Here is a 26,890-nt window from a genome sequence, read left to right as displayed (position 1 = left end):
AAGTTTTAACTGCTTTACCATCAACTGAATCTTCATTTACTGAACCATATCAAAATCATATAGATTGTGGTTACGGTTATAAAGTTGTTTGTTGTTATGATAACAGTTATACTAAACCAACCCAGATTTATAGAGGCCCTAATGCAGTTTATAAGTTTATTGAAAAAATGCTTGAGGAAGAGGAATATTGTAAAGAAATATTTAAAGAGCACTTTAACAAAGAACTAAGAATGTCTAAAAAAGATGAAAGTGAATTTAAAAAACAAAAGTTTTGTCATATTTGTGAAAAAGAATATATAGAAGATTCAATCAAAGTAAGAGATCACTGTCATATAACAGGAAAATTTAGAGGAAGTGCTCACTCAGAATGTAATATTAATTTTAAACTAACACATAAAATTCCTGTTATTTTTCATAATTTAAGAGGTTATGACGGTCATTTTATTATGCAACAAATAGGGAAATTTAAAAAAGAAATTAATGTTATTCCTAACAATATGGAAAGATATATGGCATTTATGATTTCCGACTTGGTTTTTATTGATTCATTTCAATTTATGTCTCAATCATTGGATAACCTAGTAAAAAATATTCCAGAATTTAAATACTTATCTCAAGAATTTGATAAAAATATAGAATTATTAAAAACAAAAGGTGTTTATCCATATGATTACATGGATTCATTTAAAAAGTTCAAAGAAACAGAATTACCTTCTAAAGAAGAGTTTTATTCAATTTTAAATGAAACACACATATCTGACAACGAATATGAATATGCTAAAAATGTTTGGAATAAATTTAAAATTAAAACAATGGGAGAATATCATGATCTATATTTAAAAACTGACGTATTACTTTTAGCTGATGTATTTGAAAATTTTAGAAAACTATGTTTAGAGTACTACAAATTAGATCCTTGTCATTATTTTAGTAGTCCTGGTTTAGCTTGGGATGCAATGTTAAAAATGACTGGAATTAAGTTAGATTTAATAACTGATATTGATATGTATCTTTTTATTGAAAAGGGACTGAGAGGAGGAATAAGTTATATTTCAAACAGATACAGTAAAGCAAACAATAAATATATGAAAGATTATGATCCTAAACTTGACAGCAAATACATTATGTACCTCGACGCCAATAACCTTTACGGTTGGGCTATGTGTCAACCTTTGCCCTCTGGAAACTTTAAATTTATATCCGAAAAACAATTTAAGAAATTAATTGCAAAAGGTAAAACTAACTTTATAGTTGAATGTGATCTTGAATATCCAAAAGAATTACATACTGTACATAATGATTATCCTTTAGCTCCTGAAAAAATTATTATACCAGATCAATGGCTTTCTGATTATAGTAAAAATATTAAAACAGAATTTGAAATAGGAAAAAGTAATGTAAAAAAATTAGTTCCAACTTTAATGAAAAAACAAAATTATGTAGTTCATTTTAAAAATCTTGAACTATATACACAATTAGGGTTAAAAGTAACAAAAATACATAAAATATTAACTTTTGATGAAAGTCCTTGGTTAAAAAAGTATATTGATTTTAATACTCAAAAAAGATCTAAAGCAAAAAATTCATTTGAAAAGGACTTTTTTAAGTTAATGAACAATTCTGTATTCGGTAAGACGATGGAGAATTTACGCAAGAGGGTTAATATTAAATTAACACATGATGAAAATATTTTATTAAAATACATAGCCAAACCTTCATTTGTTAGTTCAACGATGTTTAACAAGAATTTGTTTGGTATTCATAGAATAAAAGAAAGTTTGTTATTAAACAGACCTTGTTATGTTGGAATGTGCATTCTAGATTTATCAAAATATTTAATGTATGATTTTAATTATAATTACATTAAGGAAAAGTACGAGGGTAATTGTAAATTACTATTCACTGACACTGACTCATTGTGTTATGAAATAAAAACTAAAGATGCATATGAGGATTTTTATAAGGACAAAGATTTATTTGATAATAGTGATTACGGTAACAACTCAAAATTTTATTTTGATAATAATAAAAAAGTAATTGGAAAATTTTAAGATGAAGCTGCTGGCATTCCCATTGTTGAATTTGTCGGATTAAGAAGTAAAATGTATTCTTATTTATTAGAAAATGAAGTTAATGTTAAAAAATGTAAAGGAATTAAAAAACTTGTTGTTAAGAAAACAATAGTTCATAAAAATTATAAAGATACTTTGTTTAATTCAACCCAAAGTAATCACACCTTTAAAGTTATTCGCTCTGATAAACACAATCTTTCCAGTTATGTTATAAATAAAACATCTTTATCATGTTTTGACGATAAAAGATATATTCTTGATAATGGTATTGATACATTAGCTTATTCTTAAATTAACTCTTAAATTAACTCTTAAATTAAAACTTAAATTATAGAACCATAAATTGTTAACTGAATATTCATAACGTTTAAAGAATTAATATAAATAACATCATTTATTTTAAATTCATTTGCATAATTAATAGAAATAGATTCATTTTTTCTGTTATTTTTTACATGATAACTTTGAAGAATTACATTTTCTTTATTTTTTATTTGTAATTTAGCTTCTCCTTTATCTAATTTAATTGCATCAACAAGAATAATTAAGATGCAATTTTGTTTAATTGATACATTATTACCATTTTGAACTAAACCAGGACTAGCATTTACAGTTTTCCATTGAAATAATCCACCATCAGTATCTTGGGTATAACATGTTAAAAACAATGGAGGTTTTCTTATTAATTGTCTTTCTATTTTATTTACTTTTTCATTTATATTATTGAATATTCCCATTATATTAATTATTCCAGTTAAATAAATGTCCTTATTGGTTAAAATAATTTATAATAGTTTGTTCATTTACTCTTTGATTGTTAATTTTTAGTATTTTATAAATAAATCTTACAACGGTACTTTATTTTGTAACATTTTAATGAAAAATAAACAATAATATCCACAGAGTGTACTTGTTTTGTCTTGATATTGAACATTGTTGTATTTTACATTTGGTATATACTTAATTACTTCTTTCGGCGGAGGAAGTCCAAATGGATCGAAATACATATTATTTAAGTAACAAACCCAATGTGTTCCAGGACCAACAGAGTCGTCTAAATTTATAATTCCACACTCGTTCTTTACTTTTAATTTTAATAAATTATTTCTACTAAACACACCCCTAAAGTTTTTAATTTTTAATTGTTTTACCCATTGTTCAATTTCAAAGTTAGATATTGGTTTGTTAATAAATTTTATTTTTTTTTTACTAAATTTTATTTTTTTTTTTACTATAGGAATTCGTCTGTAAGGTCTCCGTTGTGAATCAATCTGTAGTCCTTTTCCACTTAACAAAGATGTAATCAAAGGTATTCCTAGACTAGCAGCCAACATACCTAAAAACCCACCGTCTTGTTTTTGTTTTTGTGTTAATTTAATCACTCCAGATCCTACTAGTTGCTTTCTTTGATTAGGTGTAAGATATGGTGATATCATATTTCTCTTATCATTAGCTACTGAAATCATACCATTTCCAAGTATTTTACTAACACCAGTACTGGCTAGCCCAGACAAAGCACCAATGCCTAGAGGGGCTAATATTTTTGGAGCTATTTTTGCTGCCATTGGAAGAATTGTTTTTCCTAACAAACCAGCCAAAGCTCCTAAAAATCCACCATTTTGACCTTGAGTGGACATTTGGCTTTTTGAAATTGTAATTTCTAATCCCTTATTATTTGCAACAGCTTTTTTAATTTGATTAATTTGTGTTTTTGTTAAAAGTAAAGGGAAGTTTCCATGTAATTGTTCGTGTTTTAATCTAAAAGTATGTGGAATTTTATTATTATAAGCTTGTGCTAAATTTTTCTTTTGTCCATCTGTAAGGTTAACTTTATATTCAATATAATTTGATGCCATTATATATAATTTATATTTATTTTATTTAAACAATAACAAGTTCATTTCCAATAGTATTTATTTCAACTGTTTCCTCATATAATACAATTGCGTAAACACGAATATTAGCTGCTGGTGGAATATTTAATTTAGCTGTTAATGTAATATGCTTAGGATCTTCTGTTATTACTTCCTTTTTATATTCCAAGTTAAAATGAACAAATCCAAATAAATTAGAAAAATTTGATCTATTTAGCAGACTTCCAGTAGTCTTATTATTTTGTTTATAATAATAATTAATTACATCATCATATATTCTTGATATACTTGTGTATTCTGTTTCTGGATAAAAAACACCATTACCAACTTCAAGACGACAGGAGCTCAAAGTGCAATTATAATTATTAGCATTTACCTTAAATGTATCCAACAGGTGTGGGTTATGTTGTTGTGAATTACTTTTGTCAGGTCGTTGTAAATAAACAAATACATGTTGTGGTTTTGTTATACCAGCTGTTATTCTAAAGGTTATATTATTTTGTTGTGTATCAGTTGATTGTGTCACCATTTCCCTAAGGTATGACCATCTTGCTTTTTTAAATCTTTCAGTAGTAATTAGATCAAACCCAAATTCATTGAAAATTAAACGTGGAACCCATAGAATTAATTTTGTTACAATTACTCTACCAGCATCAGCAGCATTAGCTCTAAAAATTAATTCATCATCATCTGTCAGCTGCAGTGTTATTTGAATTTGACTTGGAGGTAAAATATTAGTTTCTAAGCCCTGAAAAAATGAATAATTATTTAATGGAATCTTAGCATTTACCTCATTACCACCTTGGATTAATGCCTTTCTAATAGCAAACCCCGAATTATAATCGTCATTATCTTTTCTACTTTCAGCAACATCAGTAGTATCTAAAGAGATAAATTCATTTGTTCCAGTTGATTCTGCATAATCCTTAGATAGTTCAACTAAATCCTTTATATATCCTTATTACTTTGTATAAATTATTACAATCATAAACAATTTTTCCATTTTGTTTAACCACTAATTGATCAATTAATGAAGCTGCATTATTAATTAGAGCAATTTGATCTCCACCAGCATAATTATTACCATTAGCAAGCTTATTTACTTTAAAACTTACTTCAAAATAACCATTAAACCAATCAAAATATGAGCTTCTATCATTAATTGTAAAGTGATATCCGTTTTTTTGTTGCTTAACATTATTTCCCAAGACAGATATTAAAGCTGTATCTAATTGAATAGGAGTTAATTCATATCTTTCGCAATATTGTTTTGTTCTAAACATGTATATATTATATATTATTTTATTTTTTATTTTATTTTTTATAAATTAATCTGTTAATACGTTTTTGTCGAGTTGAAGTTCCAGATCCTGACAATATTCTATTTATTCTCATATGAATATCCTCCTCCTTATTATTTTTTACTGTTATTTTTACTGTTATTCTTTTCTTGTAATTCCTTAGCAATTAAATTACCAACTGCCGGAGCAGGTTTCTTTTTAAATTTTTCAACAATTTTATCAGCAGCTAAATTTCCAGCTTCTGTTCCAACCTTTTTTGTTCCACTTTCAAGTGCTGCTTTTCCTGCTGTTTCCAAAGCTTTTTTTCCAGCTGTGCTAATTGAAGATGCAACTCCGCTTGAAAGCAATTTCGTTAAAGTGTCAAAGATACCTGTTCCATGTATGATTTCTTTTCCCGTGTGAGCATCAACATAAATAAATATTCCTTTATTTTTGTCATAAACTTTTTTGTACATTATATAAAACTAAAATTTATAATTTCATATTTCTTTTAAAATTAGTGTAAAACTTGTTTCAACCTCATTAAAATTAATTATTCTACCAAATACATCTGTAATATATATTCTAATTGAATTTATAATATATTTATTAATTTCAGAATATCCAACTCTTTGTGGTTCTTTTGTAAATGGATAAGCTCTTGTTAAATCTGCAGTACTTAAAGCATAGATAATATCACTGAAATTACCATCAACAAGTGAATTATCAATAAGATCACAATGAATGTAAATTGTATCAACAGAGTTAGTTATATTTGGTGTTGTAGTTCCCCATTCAGTATTTTCCAATTTTTTTTCTCAAATCCAAGCAATGTATGAAAATTTGATATTTCCAAATCCAACTTAAAATTATCTGTAATTGAAATCAAAATCTTAAAACTACTTAAATCAAATTCCAAACTTATTGGAGCAATTTCTGATTTATTAAATTCAAAATCATCATTACTTATTAATGTTTCCCTAATATAATTATTAATATCTGTGTAACTGTAAGAACCATTTGTAAATATAATATCTTTCCAATCCTTACCATTATGATAACGAATTCTTTTATTGTCATATTCATCACTAATATTATGCCAAGAGTAGGTCATAGTGTTAATACTATCCAAACCAACAACATAAGTTTTATTTTTATCTAAAATTAAAGAACGACTTAATCTGATTGTAAAATCACTCGGAGTATTTTTGTTATCATTTTTAACTGTTTCAGAACTTAATACTATTTTTTGTTCCATTTATATAATTATTAAACATATCTTTTTAATAAAAGTGTAAATTCAAGAAAAATAATTTTTATATAACTTTTCATGTTGTTTTGGTAAGAGTGAATTCATTTTTAATAGTTCATCAATTATTCTAATACCTTCATTTTTCAGTTCTTCATTATTATTTCCAGCATCAATTGAACCACAAATTAACTACAAGTCATTAACCAATTCTTTTGGATTACATGGACAAACGTCATAACCTTGTCCCCTAATTACTTTTTTAAATTTCATAGATCTTTTATTGATAGGTAATCCTGATTTTTCTGTTAATTCTTTGAATATTTTTCTTGAATGAATTGAATGCTTTTTATTATTGTTATATCTTTTATTAATCAAATCAATTAAATCATTATCTACTTTAGTGTTAATTACTTCTTTTCCAGTTATTTTATCCTTAGCAACCAATTTGTTTTGACCATAAAGTTTATTTAAGTTAATAATTAAATTACCATATTGTCCATTTGGTGAAACTTTATATGGATTATGATGTTTTATTCCTTTTCCCATATACTTTGTTCCTTGTTTTAAAATATCAATGATTACGTCTCTATATTTTCTTAAATTATTCGGCTTAGCTATAATTTCTTCCTTTCGCTTCAGATCGAGATTTGTGGGATTTTTCTTTCTAGTTATTACACCAGATTTATTACCCAATTTTTTTATATCCTCTGATACATTTTCTATGATATCCTCTATTTCTTCCCTAGTCATTTTTTCATCAGGATTTTCAGATTCAGTGTGAAAAAAAGCAAACACTTCTTGTGGTGTGTTATATTTTTTTTATCTAAAAGATCTAAATCAATTTCTTTATTAAAATCAACTGTAAATTCTTTTGGTCTTGCTCCCAATTCTTCTTCTAATTCTTCAGTTGTATCATACTCATCTTCTTTTAGATATTGTGGTAATGGTTGTAATAATGGTTGTTGTAGTTCCGGAGGTGGTGGTTCTTCCAATAACTCTGCCAATTTTTGTTCTTGCATTTTATCAACAAAACTTTTTGGAAGTAACGCTAATTGCTCCTTAATTCCAGGTAATGCTTTTAACTGACTTGATAATTGTTCTTTTTGACTTTCTATTTTTTCAGTAATTGGCTTATAAATTTCAGTGTACATATCCCGATTTGTAGCTTTCTTAATTTTTTCTCTCATTATTTCTTCTCTAAGATCTCTCATCTTTTGCCCGACTAATTTTTTTCTTATTATCATTTCATTAAGTTTCGATTGCATTTATATAATAATGTAAGATAATGTAAGATATTGTAAGATAATGTAAAATAATGTAATATTATATAAATGGAAATTCCAAATTATGATACAAAAAGTGATAAATCCAATAACTTTAAACAACATTATCCTTTTATGCCAGATTCATGTTTTAGAATGTTAATTTGTGGATCTTCTGGATCTGGAAAAACAAATACATTAATGCATATACTTCGAAAACCTCTTATATATTATGATAAATTATACTTATATGCTAAAAACCTAGAACAATCTAAATATCAAGATTTAATAAATCACTTAAGCCAAATTGCAAAAAAAATTAAAGTAGATCCAAATGAAATACTTGAATATTCAGCTGATCCCAACCAAATTGAACCTTGTGAGAATCTTGAATCAGAAAAACAAAAAGTAGTAATATTTGATGATTTTGTATGTGAAGATAAAAAGGTTCAAAATGAAATAACAAAATACTTTATTCAAGGACGTCACAAAAACTGTTGTGTTATTTATTTAAGTCAGTCTTACTATAAAACACCAAAAGATATTCGAATTAACTGTTCACATTATATTTTATTTGAAAGTCCAGGTAAACGAGAAAATGATATGATTTGTAATGAACAAAATATAGATCGTGATTCTTTTGCTAATGCAACAAATCAAAAATATGATTTCTTATATATTGACAAACCAAGGAAGTTTTTAAGAAAAAACTTTACTGGTAATATATAGATGGGAGTTTTTAATGATGTAAAACAAATAAGTGAACCTGACAGTATAAGTAAAGTTAAATTTGATATTGATTTAAGTGATTATGCTACTAAAAAACAATACAAAAAGCTTAGAAAGGACATGGAATCATTTCTTCACAGAAATAAGGAACTTGATAACACAATGAACAGAGCATTAGATATGGGAGGTAATGAAATAATCAACCTAGGAAATCCAGATAAATCCGCTGATGCAGTTCCAAGACAGTTTGTGTATAAAAAAATTCAAAATGTAATAGATGACTATAATCTTGAAGATGTTAAAAGTATAAAACAAACACTAGAAGCAGAAGTAAAGAATATTGAAGAATTAACAAAAGATTTTAAAAAGAATTCATTATTAATAGTTGAATTACAAGGTAAACTTGAAAAAGAAATGAAAGCTATGGTTGATTCTATTAAAGAACTTGAAGAGAAATCTGATTTGACAGATGACAACATAAAAAAAGTATTTAGAACCAATTTTGAAAAGTTATACACTCAAGTTCAGGAAATAAATGATACTATGATTAAACATGAAGAACTAAAAGACAAGATTATTGAAGCTGAAAAAAAGTTACAAAATATGTATCAGTTAGAAATTAGAACAGAAATAAATAAACTAAATACTGAAACTGAAAAAAAACATAAAGATTTATTAGAATTAATTTCAAATAAACTTGCAGAATATAAATCTGAATTGGAAAAGGCAGCTTCACAAAGAGGTGATGATCATGACACAGCATTAGATGACTTTAAAAAAGAGCTCAATTCTAAAATAGATGACTTTAAAAAAACAAATTCGAGTTTTGATTAGTACTGTTGATACACGTCATAATTTAAAGTATGCAGAATTAAATAATATTACAAAAAAATTACAAGAAGATACGAAGCAGCTTAATACTAAAGTTGAAGAACATAAAAATGAACTGGACTTTGTAGTTGAAAAATCAGTTAAACAAGGAGAATCAATCACTACTAATACTGAAGCAATTAACACAGGTAATGATAAAATTAAAAAAATAATAAACGATTTGGACTCTGTAGTTAAAATATCAGCTAAACAAGGAGAATCAATCACTGCTAATACCCAAGTAATTACTGCTAATACTAAAGCAATAACCTCTAATGTCGAAGAAATTGCTACTAATGATGAAGAAATTTCTAATAATTGGAAAAAAATTATAGAAGTAAAAGATGCTTTCTTAAAACAAGAAACACAATTAGCTAGAACAAAGGCTACTGTTGACAATTTGCTTGCTTATAAAGTTGCTACAACAAAACGACTTGATGATTTAGCTGAAATAATTCTTAAACTTAATAAGAAAGACAAAAAAATAGGAGAAAGGCTAGAGGAAGTGAGACATGAAGTGTTTCTCTTTGAATATAACAGTTTTTATTATGAATACGGTTCTTATAAATACGTAAAAATGAAAAAGTATTTTAACCGTCATGGTGCCTGGATATATTCAACATATGAAGATATGGCCGGTTTGAACTATTTAAATGAAATGAATTTAAGACCTGGAATTTTATTAGATTTTAAAGATTTTATACTCATAAACCAACAATATAGTGTAGCTGTACCAAATGTACTTTTGAAGGGTGTGTTTGAGATTGTAAAAACCGGAACTTATATAATAGATATTAAATTTATATTAACGGGGACCGGAATCCTAGGTGAACCGGATAAACTGGTTAAAAGCCCAATATCACATTTTATATTAAGACAGTGGAATAAAAATGATGATCCATTTCTTAGTACATTTATCGGTAATGTAAATATAGCAGCTGAGGACTATAACGGTGATCAAATATCTTTATATAAGAAAAAATTTAAAGTTCATCTAACACAAGGAACAATGTTTGACATTAATCCTTATAACGATTCAACATCTACAGAAGTAACATTTACGCTTTTGACGAATAGTTACATCAAATTCTACATATCGGATGAACCTATACCGGATGCTGTATCGGATGAACCTATACCGGATGAATCTGTATCGGATGAACATGTATAACCTGTATCGAATGAACATGCATTCCATGACAGAAACAAACTTTTGAATTAAAAGCTTAGTTAAAGTTTTAATTACTATGTGTACCCTAATAATATACTTACTAATTGAAAATAAGATCAAATACTTTACATTTTATTAATAAATATAATATAATATAATCTGCCAAAGTTTTGCCAAAGTTTTGCCAAGTGGCAGGAATGTGGCAGTGTCTGCCAACTTGGCAGAAAAATGGCAGGCTTTTGATTGGTTGAATTTGTGTTTGCCAAAGTTTTGCCAAAAGTTTGCCAAGTTGGCAGACACTGCCACATTGCTGTTTTCGTGGCAGGATTTTGGCAAATATTTGGTGGAAGTGTTTAATCATATTTTACTATAGGTTTTCATAAAGTACTATGAAAATTTGTTTTAAATTTGTTGAAATTGGTTAGCATTGATCGGTTTAGGTCAAGGGTTAAAATTAATTTGGGTCAAAAGTGTGCCAAAACCATCCTTTCTTATACTACTCAAGTATTATAATTTGCAATTACTTTGCACTGCTTTACTTTCTAGCTCAAGAAAATGGGTATAAGTATACATATGAATGTCGGACCAGTTAACTCGGAAATAGAGAAGAAAATAGAAAGACTTGAATCTGAACTACAGGTAAATAATAATCATATTTTTTAAGTTAATTTTTGTTGAGTTAAATATTATGGGTCATCTGGTAACTGTAAGACCAAGGTGCCCCACCAGTCAATAATCCCCTACCAGTGGAACACCGGAGGAGACTATAGGAATGTCATCTGTCTGTCTATCCGCCCGTCTGTCTATCCGTCCGTCTGTAAATCTGTATTGTGCGATAACTCAAAAAGTATTCAGGCTAGATTCATAAAACGTGGCATGTGAATAGAGGGTAATATGTAGAATATGCACATAAATGACTTTTGCTTGTAACCGCTTTTGAATGTCAAGTAAAAATTGTTTCTGCTCCAAAACTTTTATTAGCTCACCGGAGCACCAAGTGCATGGATTGCCCTCTACCAGAGTTGTTTAAATGGTTCCGCTTGGTTGCACATAGGGCCGCCAGAACTAAGAATAGAAAAATCTTCGAATGACATCTCCTCCTTAACCAATGGTCCAATTTTGAAATAATTTCACACAAAAGATCCTTCTGTCACCCTCTATTAAGATTGTTCTAATTATTGGGATTCATCATAAAATATGGTCACCGGAGGGCGTGGTGACTTTTCTCTATATGTATTAAAAATCTGCTTGTGCGAAACTACTGGCCTGATTTTAAAATAATTTTACACAAATGGTCCTTGTGTGACCCTCTACAAAGATTGTTCAGATTATTCCGATTCGTCAAAAACATGGCTGCCAGGGAACATGGTCACTTTGTAATGGGGGTTGCGGGTGTCCTACCAAAGTTGGTGGTTCAAAATGCTTCGTACAGGCCCCGTGCCCTGTGTTGGGATTCTTTGCGAGTTTTCTTCTCAGCCCCAGTGATTTTTGTATGAACTGTTTAACATCATTTAGTAGTTCATTTATTTTTCAGAATCTGTATGTATAGTTCTTTAAATAAATGTTAAAGAGTGAAATTCATTTAAATAAGAATTTCACTTCGATAAATATAGGAGAAAGATTTTGCCAGAAAAAATATTTCTGACGCAAAAACGTTTTCGGCCCGTGAAGGCCTTCTTCAGTTGCTATAAAACCTTCGCCTATATAGCGTTGATGTAATAAAGTATTTATTTATACAGTGTCTGATTTCTTAGGATATATATTGTTTGTTTCTAATGAAGTTTTTATAACAGAAGTTTGTACTGCACTTATTTCTGTTGAAGATGTTATTTATTAATTTCGTGTATTATGTAAAGTTTCACATTAATTTAAATTTTTATTATTTCAGTATCAGCTGTTAGCCTTTATATAACAAGTAGATATTATATAGTTTGTAATGGCTTGTTATCGTTTATGATAACTCTTAAATAAATTTGTAATATAATATAGGTATGTTTCACGATCTGGGCTGAATTCCCAGTTTGTTACAGCTCTATAACTGACGTGAATACTTTACGTAAGACAAAAGATAACGTTACGATTTGGGGTAGGTTCCCAACTGATTATAGCACTTCAGCCGACGTAACCATCTAAAACTTTTGATCTGTTTTTATAACAGTATTGCTACGACTTGGGGTGTGTTCCCGTGTGATTATTGCTCTTCAGCCATCGCAGCTCTATCAATTTTTCGTGTGAATCTTTTTAGAAGAAGTTTTAATACACGTGATTGGCAGTGTGATAACAACCAAGTATGTTAGGTTGTTGATAGTCTAAATAAAAGCATTAAACTGATCTGTATGAGTCCCGGAGATAGTTAATTAGGTAAGCGATATGTATCAGACTGGGATTATTTATTTGTAATTAACACCAGGTGAGAGCGAATTTTCCCAATCTAACTGATCAAAAAAGCGCTCTTGGTGTTCAAAGGCCGTGTCGAATTTTATATGTTTGATTGATTCTAGATTTCTAAAAGGGTGCAAAATTTCGTATGACTGCTGCAGTCCATTTACCGTCTGATATTTAACGGCGTAAGTAAAAAAGTGTATATTGATGAAATATATAAATAAATTAATTAATAATAACTTTATGAATTTAATGAGAAACTTCATTTATATAAACAATTTAATTGTGTTTTTAAATAAATTATGTAGAGTTGTTTACTCTTTATACATATGTTTTCGTAATATTATTTCTATCAGATAGTGAGTTTTCACGAGAGAATGCGGGTCTGTTTGGAGATAGACAAGCTGTTGAGAATTTTCTATGTTAATGTACAGGCATTGTATCTCTTGAATGAACAAAGAGTGCAAAATTATCTACAGTTATTGTTTATTAGTCCCCAATTGGTTGAAAACCAGTTTCGGGGACTATAGAAATGCACTTTTCCGTCCGTCATTCCGTCCGTCCGTGCCCGCGAAATGATGGTTAAGTGACTTCATAACAGTACTTTCTCTTTGATGTCATTCATTCCGTTCTGTTTATGTGACCTTTTTCTTTTTATGTGACTGATAGAACAATAGAGAGAACAATGGGGGTGTCACATAAATACCGTTTCGTGAGAACGTCCGTCTTTCCGTCCGTCCGTCCGCAATTTCGTGTCCGGTCCATAACTCTGTCATTTATGAAGGGATTTTAATATTACTTGGCACAAATGTTTCCCATGATAAGACGACCTGTCATGTGCAAGACCGAGACCCCTGGCTAAAAGGTCAAGGTCACAATCGGAGGTCAAAGGTCAACAGGGCTTTTTCCTGTCCGGTCAATAGCTCTGCCATCTATGAAGGGATTTTAATATTACTTGGCACAAATATACCTCATAATAAGACGATGTGTCATGCACAACTTTCAGACCCCTAGCCCAAAGGTCACCCTTGGCAGTCAAATGTTTGCATGTCATGAACAGGGTTTGTTTCGTGTCCGGTTAATAACTCTGTTATTCATGAAGAGATTTTAATATTACTTGACACAAATATTACCCATGATGAGACGACGTGTCATGCGCAAAACGCGGACCACTAAAAAAGCTCAAAGGTCAATGTCGCAATTGGAGGTCAAAGGTCAACAGGGATTATTTTCCTGTCTGGTCAATAACTCTGTCATCCATCAAGGGATTACAATATTACTTGGCATAAATGTCCCCCATGATGAGATGACGTGTCATGTGCAACACCCAGAACCATAGCTTTAAGGTCAAGGTCACACTTAGAGAACAAAGGTCAATTGGAATTTTTTCTCGTCCGGTCTATAACTTTGTCATGCAAAACAGGATTTAAATATCAGTTGACACAAATATTTACCTGGATGAGAAAATATGTCATGGGCAAAACCCGGGTCCATAGCTGAAAGGTCAAGGTCACACTTGGAAGTCAAAGGCAAAAATGGCTATTTTCCTGTCTGTAACTAAACAGTCCTTAGAGGGATTTTAATATTACTTGGCACAAATGTTCACCACTATGAGACGGAGTGTCGTGCGCAAGAACCAGGTCCCTAGGTCTAAGGTCAAGGTCACACTTAGCGGTCAAATGTCAGATACAAGAATGACTTTGCCCGGAACATTTCTTCTTCGTGTGTGGAGGGATTTTGATGTTACTTGGCACTAATGTTCACCACCATGAGAGGGATTGTCTTGCGCAAAAACCCTGGTCCCTAGGTCTAAGGTCAAGGCCACACTTAGAGCACACTTAGAGGTCAAATGAAAATTCAAGAATGACTTTGTCTGGAGCATTTCTTCTTCATGCATGGAGGGATTTTGTTGTAACTTAGCACTAATATTCAGCATCATGAGGCACCCTTGTTTAAGTTGTTTTTAGAATTACTTCCCTCTGTTGTTACTATAAATAGCTTATATTGTAACTTTTTTATTACTGGCTGTAGGGAAAAATCAAGACCACTTTTCTGTGGTACAACATGCATGTTATTTCAAATTTTAGGTGTATTTTGACTTATCTCTACCTGGTTAAGAGTTATGTGTGGACTTATATAGAAGTTTTTTTTTAGGATTAAGTTCCATTCACTTGTTTGTTCATTTAGATAGACTAAAATTACGCAGTTTTGTTAGATTGTCTGTATTCTATGATACCGCCGTTTATTTTCTACGGCTCATATATTGTCCATTTAAAGATTCATGTTTTTTGATATTGCTGCCAGTCTGTTATTTCTACTTCTTTTCCGCTGGTTCTACATCCTTTTTTTTATTTAAGGAAATTAGTTTTAAGGCCGTCGGATGTTTTATAAAGTGTCTTTTTATACCGATCTATCAGTACCTGTGATATGTATTGCAGTGTGTTTCATCTTAGTGTATATACGTATTTATTGTCCTGTTTATTTACATATTCTGTATATTCAATTCCAGTATTCTTGTTGTTATCTTAAATAGTGTTATAGCTTGTTGTTACCCAATGTCCTGGAATCTTTTCAGCATTGAGTTGTAAGTGGACATATTCTCACAATCAGATTTGTAAAAATCGACATTTTGAACATCACCATAGAGATTCACTTGACGGTGATACATTCTGTAATAGTTTGTCCATGCTGTCTAAATATTTTATGTTGACTGTGTATTTTTGTACATGTTTGTCTTGCATGCATTTATGCATGGACTGTTGAAGGGTTTTGTTTGAGGAGAATGCATTCCCAGAACTTGGTTTGTGCTATTTGGTTGATTTCGTTGTTTTGTTAAAGACACTGATTCTGGTATGCCTGGTATGTGGCCTATGGAGATGATAAGGTCTGCGTATTGGCAATAAGGGCCAATACACAAGTCGGGACCATTGGTAGACTTGCTTCTGTTTATTATAATAAGCTACTGTATAGCTACTGTGCAGTAAATAAATTGCAGGTGATATTTCTCACCTTTATAGCAAATCAGTTCTCACCTTTATAACGAGTTTAGAAAGTTTGATTGAATTAGGGCTATATAAACAAAGTGATAAGATACAACAGTGTTTTTATCATATTTTTAATAAAGTAAGTTTTTTAACAATTACATCTCATTATTGCTGTTTTTTTATTATCAAAAATATAAAAAATGCATTTAGGCTCATAGCTTTTAGAAGTAATAAATTATTGTGTATTTTAAACAATGATATATCTTTATTGCTGGATTTTATTATACATAAAAGAAAGTTAACATTATTTAGACAACACAAGAGGAATTAAGCATTTTTAATATATAACATCCTTCTGTTTATATACCTTCTTTATGTATTAAAAATGCAACTGAAAGTTTCTTTAATTTCTAATAAAATCCAGCAATTATCTTTTTTTTTTTGTTTTTATTTTGTTACTTTTGATAAAAAGATCATAATCATTGAATAAACAAACTTGTAATTTCTCTTATTAAGTTTTGAATAATTATTTTATAGTGAGAATTGCTTTGCTATAAGAGTTATAATTTAATTGGTCAGGACATTACTCAACATGACTGAGCAATCAAAATTAGTATCTTATCAATTAAAATAATTTTGTGTACATTCTGAAAAAAGACTACAAAAAGCAGCATTTCAATTAATAAAATGCAAAACACAGGAAATAACCAATTTACCTGTAGGCAATAAAATTTATGATTCTCTGACAATAATTAGGCTACGTGTCAAGTCTACAGGGGTTTTATGGACCCTTATCAGACTGGACCAGACAGGATCTTGTATATTGGGGATTAAAAAGTCTGGTATTTTGGTGGGGGGGGGTCACTTATATAGGAGATTTTCTTTGCCTTTAACACTTCACAGTAAGAATTCTTGGGTTGTCCACCACAAAAAGCGATCTAAACCATACGATACTATAAGCAGCAGTCAAAGGTAAACATGATAATGTATTTATTGTGTACTTTGAAGTATATTGCAGCATCATCGAAAACATTAAAAATATCAACAGTAATACTGAGCTCATATCTAATCCATCTTTCTTTTATTTCCAAAAGTGTACACAATATGTTTTATCTTTGTCAGGATGTGAAAGCAAAATTAACTGAGTTCGCATCTGAAAACAAAAAACAATATCAGCGGAATTCTTTGTTGAACTTGGTGTCTTCGTTCCAGGCAATAGAGGCTCAATCTTCTACAAACGAGGTACAAGATTTTTTCTTGTAATACTTTCAATAGTTTTTATTATTTTAATAATATTTTTATCTCGACTTTTCGAAGAAAAAGTAGAGCTATTGCACTCGCCCCTGTGTTGGCCTCGGCGTCGCCGTTGGTAAAAGTTTTTGATAAAGTCATATACATTTTTGTATTTCTGTTTCTATCAAAGCTATTGATTTGAAACTTAAAATAGTTATTAATTATCAAAGTCTACAACAGGACAAAAAATCCCCATAACTTTGGTTGCCCATAACTCTAGTTTGAATTTTGGCAGAGTTATGCCCCTTTATAACTTAGAATTCTTTTGGTTAAAGTTTTTGATAAAGTCAAATATCTCTGTTACTATCAAAGTTTTTGACTTGAAACTTAAAACAGTTATTTACTAGCAAAGTCTACACCAGTAGAAACAATCCCCATAACTCTGATTGAATTGTGACAGAGTTATGCCCTTTTTAACTTAGATGTTTTTGGTTAAAATTCTTGATAAAGTCAAATATCTCTGTTATGCCCTTACTCATCTTAGAATTCTTAACTCACTAGAACACGAAGTGCTCATGGTGAGCTATTGTGACCGGTCATTGTCCGGCGTCCGGTGTCGTGCGGTGTGCGTCATCCGTCAACTTTGACTTTGCTAACACCTTAGATGCAACATATGTGACCCAATCTTTATGGAAATTGGTCAGAATGTTTGTCTTGATAATCTCTAGGTAAAGTTTGAAACTAAGTTATGTGGAGTCAAAAACTAGGCCACTAGGCAAGACCAAAGGAAAATCTTGTTAACACTCTACAGTCTACAGCTTAAGTTTGCAACCCATTAAAATTAGTCAGAATGTTTATCTAGATGACCTCTAGGACAAGTTTAAATCTGGGTCACGTGGGGTTAAAAACTAGGTCACCCGGTCAAATCATAGAAAAGCCTGTTAACACTCTAGAGGCCACATTTATAATCCTATCAGAATATTTGTCTTGATGATTTCTAGGTCATGTTTGAAACTGGATTATATATGTAAGCTCAAAAACTAGGTCACTAGGCCAGATCAAATGAAAATCTTGTTAACACATTAGAGTCCACAGTTCGAAACTCATGAGAGTTGGTCAGAATGTTTTTCTTGAGTACCTCTAGGTCATGTTTGAATCTTGGTCATGTGGGGTCAAAACTAGGTCACCCGGTCAAATCAAAGGAAAAGCTTGTTAATACTCTAAGAGGCCGCATTTATGACCTATCGTCATGAAACTTGGTCAGAATGTTTGTCTTGGTAATTTCTAGGTCAAGTTTGAAACTGAAAGATGTGGTTTCAAAAACTAGGTCACTAGGCCAGATCAAATGAAAATCCTATTAGCATTCTTGAGTCACAGTTTATGTTTGAAACTAATGAGAATTGGTAAGAATGTTTGTCTTGATAACCTGTAGGTCAAGATCTGTGTTTTTGTGGGGTCAAAACCTAGGTCACCAGGCCAGATCGAAAGAAAATATTGTTGACACTCTAGAGTCTACAGTTTAAGTTTAAAACTCATGAGAATTTGTGAAAATCTTTGTCGTGATGACCTCTAGGTTATTTTCGAATCTAGGCCATGTGGAGTCAAAAACTTAGTCACCCGGTCAAATCAAAGGAAAAGCTTGGTAATACTCTAGAGGCGACATTTATGACCCTATCTTCGTGAAACTTGCTCTGAATATTCCTCTTGATGATCTTTAAGTCAAGTTGAAACTGGGTCAAAAACTAAGCCACTTGGTCAGATCAAAGGAAAATTTTGTTTACACACTAGACTCCACAGTTTCAAATTGAAACTCATCAGAATTTGTCAGAATGTGTGTCTTGATGACCTCTCGGTCAGGTTTGAATCTGGGTCATGTAGGGTCAACAACAGGATCAACTGGTCAAATCAAAGGAAAGATTGTTAACATTCTAGAGGCAACATTTATTAGCCTATCTCCATAAGACATGGTCAGAATGTTTTTCTGCATGATCTCTAGGTCAAGTTTGAAACTGAATTATGTGAGGTCAAAAACTAGGTCACTGGGCCAGATCAAAGGAAAATCTTGCTAACACTCATGAAACTATATTTTAAGTTTGAAACTCATGAGAACTCGTCAGAATGTCTGGCTTGATGATCTCTAGGTCTGGTTTGAATCTTTGTCATGTGGGATAAAAAATAGGTCATTCAATTAAATCAAAGGAAAAGATTGTCATCATTCTAGAGGTCACATTTATGACCCTATAATCCTGAGACTTGGTCAGAATATTTGTCTTGATGACCTTTAGGTCAAGTTCGTATCTTGATCCTGTGGAATCAAATCACATGAAAAGTTCGTTAACACTCTTGAGACCAGATTTATGATCATACCTTCATGAAACTTGGTCATAACTTGGTCAGATTGTTTGTCTTTATGATCTCTAGGTCAAATTTGAACTGTGTCATATGGGGTCAAAAACAAGTTCAGTAGGCCAGATCAACTCTGGTTTTCATTCGATCTTTACCAAACTTGCTGACACTAATCGTTACCCTTGAATTACTCGAAAAACTGCGAATTAAGCTTTATCCGCTCTCAAAATAGAACAGTTTTCATCCGATCTTCACCAAACTTGCTGACAATATTTGTGGGTATAATATTTCGGCCAAGAGTGATAACCACCTAAATCCCCCTAGGCACTCTTACATTATGGCCCTTTAATTACTCGAAAAACTGCAAATTTAGCCTTGTTCGCTCTCTAAGTTTCATCCGATTTTCACCAATTTTGCTGACAATGTTTGTAGGCATAATATTTCGGCCAAGTTCGATAACCAACCAAATCGCTTCAAGCACTCTTGATTTCTGACCCTAAAATTTCTCGAAAAACTGCGAATTTAGCCTTGTCCGCTCTCTTAGTCGAACAGTTTTCATCCGATCTTTACCAAACTTGCTGACAATGTTTGTGGGCATAATATCTCGGCCAAGACTGATAACCACTCAAATCACCTAGGCACTCTTGGATTATGGTCCTTTCTTCACTCGAAAAACTGCGAATCTAGCCTTGTCCGATCTCTAAGTTGAACAGTTTCCATCCGATCTTCACCAAACTTGCTGACAATGTTTGTGGGCATAATATCTCGGCCAAGTTTGATAACCACCCAAATCGTCTCAGGCACTCTTTGATTATGACCCTTGAATTACTCGAACAACTGCGAATTTAGCCTTGTCCGCTCCCTACGTCGAACAGTTTTCATCCGATCTTCACCAAACTTGCTGACAATGTTTGTGGACATAATATCTCGGCCAAGTTCGATAACAACCCAAATTGCCTCGGCACTCTTGGATTATGGCCCTTTAATTACTTGAAAACCTGAGAATTTAGCCTTGTCCGCTGTCTAAATTGAACAGTTTCCATCCGATTTTTACCAAACTTGCTGACAATGTTTTTGGGCATAATATTTCGGCCAAGTTCGATAACTACCCAAATCTCCCCAGGTACTCTTGGATTATGGCCCTTGAATAAGGCCAAGATGGATTATGGGCGTATTTTGTGACAGCCTGGCACTCTTGTTTTTTTCAGATTAACTTTCCCTTGTTGTTACTATAAATAACTTATTGTTACTATAAATGACCTATATTGTATTTTTTTTATAATTAACTATGGGGAAAAATCAAGACCACTTTTCTTTGGCACAACATGCATAGATTTTACTTTCAAAGTTTAGGTGTATTTTAGGAGTTTAAGGAGTTTTTAGGGACTTAGAAAAACAAAAGAATTCAAAGTCGCGTGCAACTTCCGGTCCTTGTGACGGCTGGCCGGCTCGACATGGTGCTCGTGGCATCTGGTTTGGTAGCTCAACGTATAAAAGTTTCCTTTGCACCCGCCCAAATGTAATCAAAGTTTGTTAAATAATTTGATTTTTTCCAACACCGGTATAATCAACACAGATTGGATTTATAACTCAAATATGGTTGTTGAGATCTACAAATAAATTGAAGATTATATAATAAATACTCTCTGTTCATTGAATGTTTATAAATAATTATGGAAAAATCCTTGCAGCTTCGTCATGTTTATGTTAAAGTGGTCAGAATCAGTTTTAAAAGTTATAGTGTAAGATAAAGTAAATATGTCAATTTTCTTGATTCAAATTAATTTAAGAGAAAAACGACATTTTACTTCAACTTGATACACGTTATAACACAATAATACGGAATGTCAATACAGTCGGCTACAAGAATAAATATTGGTTTTGCCTTCGCCGTCACAGGAGTGATCAGTACCAAGCCTAGTTATGCATATCGCCGGCACGTTCCGCTTAGCTGCACAAAATGGCTTCAAGATCTAAAGATAGAAACATCTTGTCCGGCTTTCACAGGTCAAACTGCTGGCCGGATTTCGACGAAACTTCATAGGAGTGATCAGTACTAAGCCTAGTTGTGCATATTGCCAGATCTATTACCAACCTCACTGGGTCAGGTTTCATAACTTTGACATGTATTTTGGCCAAGTAATGCCCCCTTTTGGACATAGAAAAACTTGGTTTCAAGTTCTGCATTTAAGTTTCTATCTCCAAAACTAATGCAGATACTGCATTGAAACTCTGTAGATATTTTAACATTAGGGTACTGTTCTTGTTTCTGTGGCAACAGGCAACAATTCAAATAGTCGAGCATTGGTTGACTTTCGGGCAGCACTTGTTTGTCTACTTCGGATCCAAAACAGCATTATCCAAAACTTTCACCAACAGCGCGTGTTCACGAGAAACTTATATGTGTACTCGACTTAAAGTTCATGTTTGAAATTATGCGCAATTACTACATATACTTGATGTATTTTTTATGAAGCTCTGTGCAGGTCCGAAGACAGTATTACGGTGGGGTTTCCTTATTTTAATTTTCACTTAATTTCGAACACTGTTTTTTCTATTGGAACACCAGTAACAATAATTAAATTACTTAGGAATTTTCAAAGTGGATCTAATAGAACGCCATCATAGTTCAAAAACTATTCTGACTAATGAAAAAAAATATAAATGCAACATTAACAATGAATATTCATAAGATGTAACATAATTAGTTTACTAAAACAGATAAACTGATAGGTCAGATAGTGACATTACATTGATGTCTTGTGCATATTACTCTAAGACTATTGATAAATCACTGTGGTTTATGACCTGTGTACCTAATTCAAAAGAAATTCAAGGGTAGGTGACAATTTAATGTGTCATTTTTGAACAGTAATGTTTTGTTTAACTTATACAATAATAGTTGACAAATGGTCTTTGTCAACAGATTGAAGAAGAAAATACTACCAAAGACTCCGAGATAGGAAGCGGTGTACGAGATGCTGTGGAAAAAGGAGATTATAGACTTGCAATTTCATTGTTAGTGGGTTGGACTGAAAACATGAAGGTAGATTTGCAAATTATTCTAAAGTAATTATTAACTCGCCCTGGTAATATCCCTGGGAGCTTATAATAGTGCAAATGGTAGGCAATATATTGCCTCCTTAAGGAGGTAACCGGTCTACATCTGTAAACAAAGGTTTTTATATATCAAAATGTTCGTTAGGAACTGTAGAGTATAGAACTGCTTAATGCAGTTGCAATACCTGTGGTAGATTACCGATATTCAAGATGGCGTCCAAGATGGCCGCCAAAATAGATAGGTTTACATTTATTTACTTTTCCGTGTAAAATAATAGCATATATTGTGTTATTAAGCTGATATTGACAAACGATCATTCACGAAACAGTAGCTAGCGTAACGGACCTACAGAACACCTAAGGCGGGAGCACTCTTGAGAAGAGACGTCTAGATTCCAAAGTGATCATGTTCTACAAGATTTATCACCATCTTGTAGCCATCCCGCTTCCAGCTTACAAAGAAGCCCCAGCCAAGTTCACCAGACAGATGCATTCCCTCGGTCTCCACCAGATTCATGTCAACACGGACTTCTGTAAATTCTCCTTCTTCCCTCACACCACAGTCCTATGGAACAGACTACCCCGCATATTGCGACTCTGTCTGATCTTGAATCCTTCAAGCAGGCATTGTAACAATTGTTTTAACCTTCTTTTACTCTAGATCTATTACTGTTTTTAACATTTCATCAATCATGCTATGTCTCATAGTTTCACTATGTCTTGAAGACTTTTTGCAGTTTAACTCTTAATTCTTCACTAATACTCGTCGTGTACCCTTCTCATAAAGAGGCGTGAGGCAGTAAACATCGATAGATAGATAGGTTTTGCAGCTATCATGAACACCATTTTGGATATTAGTAATGTTCCATAACAATAACTTTTTATAATCGTCTTGCCAACATAACATACATTTTAGTGCATTTCAATAAGATATATACAATTTAAAATTAGCACTCCTGTATATATATAAGTCTCCATATACAGAAATTTAACAATTTTTGGCGGCCATTTTGGATTCCATTTTTAATATCAGTTATCTACCACACAAGATGCAACTGCATCAAGCAATTCTGTAATCTAGAGAGTGAAATGTGTAATTGCATTTCCAAAAGACAGTACTGATTATTTGTTAAAGGAATTATAACATTGCCAGTTTGTCCACAAAGTCTTGAAACAAAAATCTTACTCAATTTGGCAGCCATCTTGAACGCCATTTGGATATTAGTGATGTTTCAATAAGATGTGTACAATTTAGCACCCCTGTATATCCATAAAGCTCCATATACAGAAATTTAACAATTTTCGGCGGCCATTTTGGACGCCATCTTGAATATTAGTTATCTACCACACATGATGCAACTGCATCATGCAGTTCTGTAATCTATAGATCCTAACAAACATTTTGGTATATAGAAACCTTTGTTTACGGAGATAGACCGGTACCTTGTCAGTTATGCTTAGGTATTTGCAGTAGTATTACATTATCCCCTACATCAGGGGCTTACAGTGGTTATAACAACAAACAAGCACATACATTACTCATCACAACTGAATTAAACTTCACACATATCATATTATATAGCAATGCGTTTGACATAGGTTAAACATGATGAACTTAATTGTTTTCCGAATTTTTCTGTAGTATTTCTTTCTTTGATTTTACGGAATTTGCTTCAGAATTAGAATAGCTGTTCTTTATCATTATACAGGATTTCTGGATCAACATAAAACTCGTAAGGAAAAGTTCATGTACATTTTGGTTGTTTGATAATATTTCAGATATGCCAATTCCTGCTTGAACTTGTAATAAATGGGCCGTTCTATAAGAAAACCTGTATGAGTGATATGATATAACTGTTGCATAATAAGTAGTTTAAAACACTGGAAAATCATTGTTATTCTTATGTTTATGCAGACACTGATACGAGTATATTGTCATACAGTTATCTACGTTAAATCAAATTCTACAATATTTTACAACAAAAAATGTTACCTGTATTGTAGTGGCAACGAATATTCCAAAGCACCCATGGAGTGAAAATATAGGGGTGTATATATAAAAGGCATATGATGAAACTAAAATATACAGTCAAGTTATTTTTAGTAAAATCATTTTATAATAAACTGTTTTGAAAAAATGCACACCATGCACGGTGACGTCAAACTGCTTTCGTGACGTTCTTAACGTCATGTCTCAAAAGGCCTTCGGTCACTTATTGAAAAAACATTATAGCTCTTGAAGTAGTAAAACTAATTGCTTTGTTTTGATTTTTGTCACTAATATAGGTTTTCTCATGAAGTGGTAAAAATGACTCGTTTGCATAGCTATAAACAATTTTTAAATATTTTACATTTTCAGCAAGAAGATAGCGAGATAAAAGGTATGAAAACATTTTATCATTTAAAAGGTAGATTTGTCCCTCCTTTAAGGTTATAGTCCACCAGTTGTTTCCCATAGACTTCCATTATATCATTACGACCTGTACGGCCTTCTATAAATCAAAACGGGTATTCAATCATACATGTATTTGCTTCAAGAACTGTTTTCGTTCGAGTATTTTCGTGTGAACGATATGACATTCCTTGGTGGTCAGAGAAAAGCATTTGTAATAATGAATCTTTTTCAATAGCAAATATTGTCAACTTTATAAGCGCAGGAAAATATGTGGACTTTGGAAGAAATCACATTTTGGGTTTGTTTACGAAAATGACATAGCAGAACGGACTAATCCTTATGTTATTGCCTGGTAACTTTCCCAGAAGAGGTACTCCCCTATTATAAGTGCCCTATTCCTATAATGGAACATTCCTTATCATATTGCGCCACTTTTAGCTCATCTGATTTTGTGAGAAAAAAAAATTCGTTCGTCCGTCCGTCGTCAACAATTTGACTGTTAACACTCTAGAGGTCACAATTTTGACCTAATCTTAGTGAAACTTGGTCAGAATGTTACCCTCAATAAAATCTTGGACGAGTTTGATATTTGGTCATCTGGGGTCAAAAACTAGGTCACCAGGTCAAATCAAAGGAAAAGATTGTTAACACACTGGAGGTCACAATTTTGGCCCAATCTTAATGAAACTTGGTCAGAATGTTACCCTCAATAAAATCTTGGAAAAGTTTGATAGTGGGTCATCTGGGTCAAAAACTAGGCCACCAGGTCAGATCATAGGAAAAGCATGTTAACACTCTGGAGGTCACAATTTTGGCCCTATCTTACTGAAACTTGGTCAGAATGTTACCCTCAATAAAATCTTGGATGAATTTGGTATTGGGTCATCTGGGGTCAAAACCTAGGTCACCAGGTCAAATCAAAGGAAAAGCTTGTTAACACTGTAGAGGTCACATTTAAGATTATATCTTCATGAAACTTGGTCAGAATGTTAATCTTGATGATCTCAATGTCCAGTTTGATTTTGGGTCGGGTAGGGCAAAAAATAGGTCACAAGGTCAAATCAAAGGTTATTTATGACTGTAACTTCATGAAACTTAATCAGAATTTTAATATTGATCTTTAGGTTAAGTTTGAATCTGGGTCATGTGGGGTTAAAAACTAGGTCACCGGGTCAAATCAAAGGAAAAGCTAGTTAACACTTTAGAGGCTACATTTATGACCATATCTTAATAAAACTTGGTCAGAATGTTGATTTTGATGATCTTTAGGTCAATAGGTCATGTGAGCGATACAGGGCCTTCATGGCCCTCTTGTATGTTTAGGTCAGCTTTTCTCCTAAATTACCAAAGCTATTGCTTTACAACTTGCAACACTTGTTCACCATCATAAGCTGACACTGTACAGCAAGAAACATAACTCCATCCTGCTTTTTGCAAGAATTATGGCCCCTTTTGTACATAGAAAATATCAGATTTCTTGGTTAAGTTTTGCGTTTAGGTCAACTTTTCTCCTTAACAGTCAAAGCTATTGCTTTAAAACTTAGTTATATGCATTAAAATCTGACTCTGCACAGCAAGTACCGTAACTCTATATTGCTTTTTGCAAGAATTATGGCCCCTGTTGGACTTAGAAAATCAGATTTCCTGGTGAAGTTTCGGGTTTAGGTAAGCTTTTCTCCTAAACTGTCAAAGCTATTGCTTTAAAACTTGCAACACTTGTTCACCATCTAAAGTTGTCTCTGTACAACAAGAAACATAACTCCATCCTGCTTTTTGCAAGAATTATGGCCCCTTTTGGCTTAGAAAATATCAGATTTCTTGGTTAAGTTTTGCGTTTTGGTCAACTTTTCTCCTTAACAGTCAAAGCTATTGCTTTAAAACTTAGTTATTTGCCATTAAAATCTGACTCTGCACAGCAAGTACCGTAACTCTACATTGCTTTTTGCAAGAATTATGGCCCCTGTTGGACTTAGAAATTCA

The 26,890-nt window shown here is 31.9% G+C and overlaps 1 protein-coding gene across 2 annotated transcripts in view; it reads left to right on the top strand.

Moving 5' to 3' along the window:
• The window catches only part of LOC128547231 (uncharacterized), a 94,431-nt gene that overhangs the window by 25,059 nt on the left and 42,482 nt on the right, over positions 1 to 26,890 (top strand). For both annotated transcript variants that reach the window (XM_053519265.1, XM_053519264.1), the window contains 4 exons: positions 11,057 to 11,149; positions 16,999 to 17,118; positions 22,382 to 22,501; positions 24,875 to 24,896. In XM_053519265.1, coding sequence (XP_053375240.1) covers positions 11,057 to 11,149; positions 16,999 to 17,118; positions 22,382 to 22,501; positions 24,875 to 24,896 — 355 coding nt within the window. The remainder of the gene's footprint in view (positions 1 to 11,056; positions 11,150 to 16,998; positions 17,119 to 22,381; positions 22,502 to 24,874; positions 24,897 to 26,890) is intronic.

This window comes from Mercenaria mercenaria, chromosome 12, assembly GCF_021730395.1.
Source record: "Mercenaria mercenaria strain notata chromosome 12, MADL_Memer_1, whole genome shotgun sequence".
In the NCBI taxonomy this organism is placed as follows: Eukaryota; Metazoa; Mollusca; class Bivalvia; order Venerida; family Veneridae; genus Mercenaria; species Mercenaria mercenaria.
The sequence above is the reverse complement of the archived record's forward strand: the minus strand, read 5'-3'. Positions and strand labels throughout refer to the sequence as shown.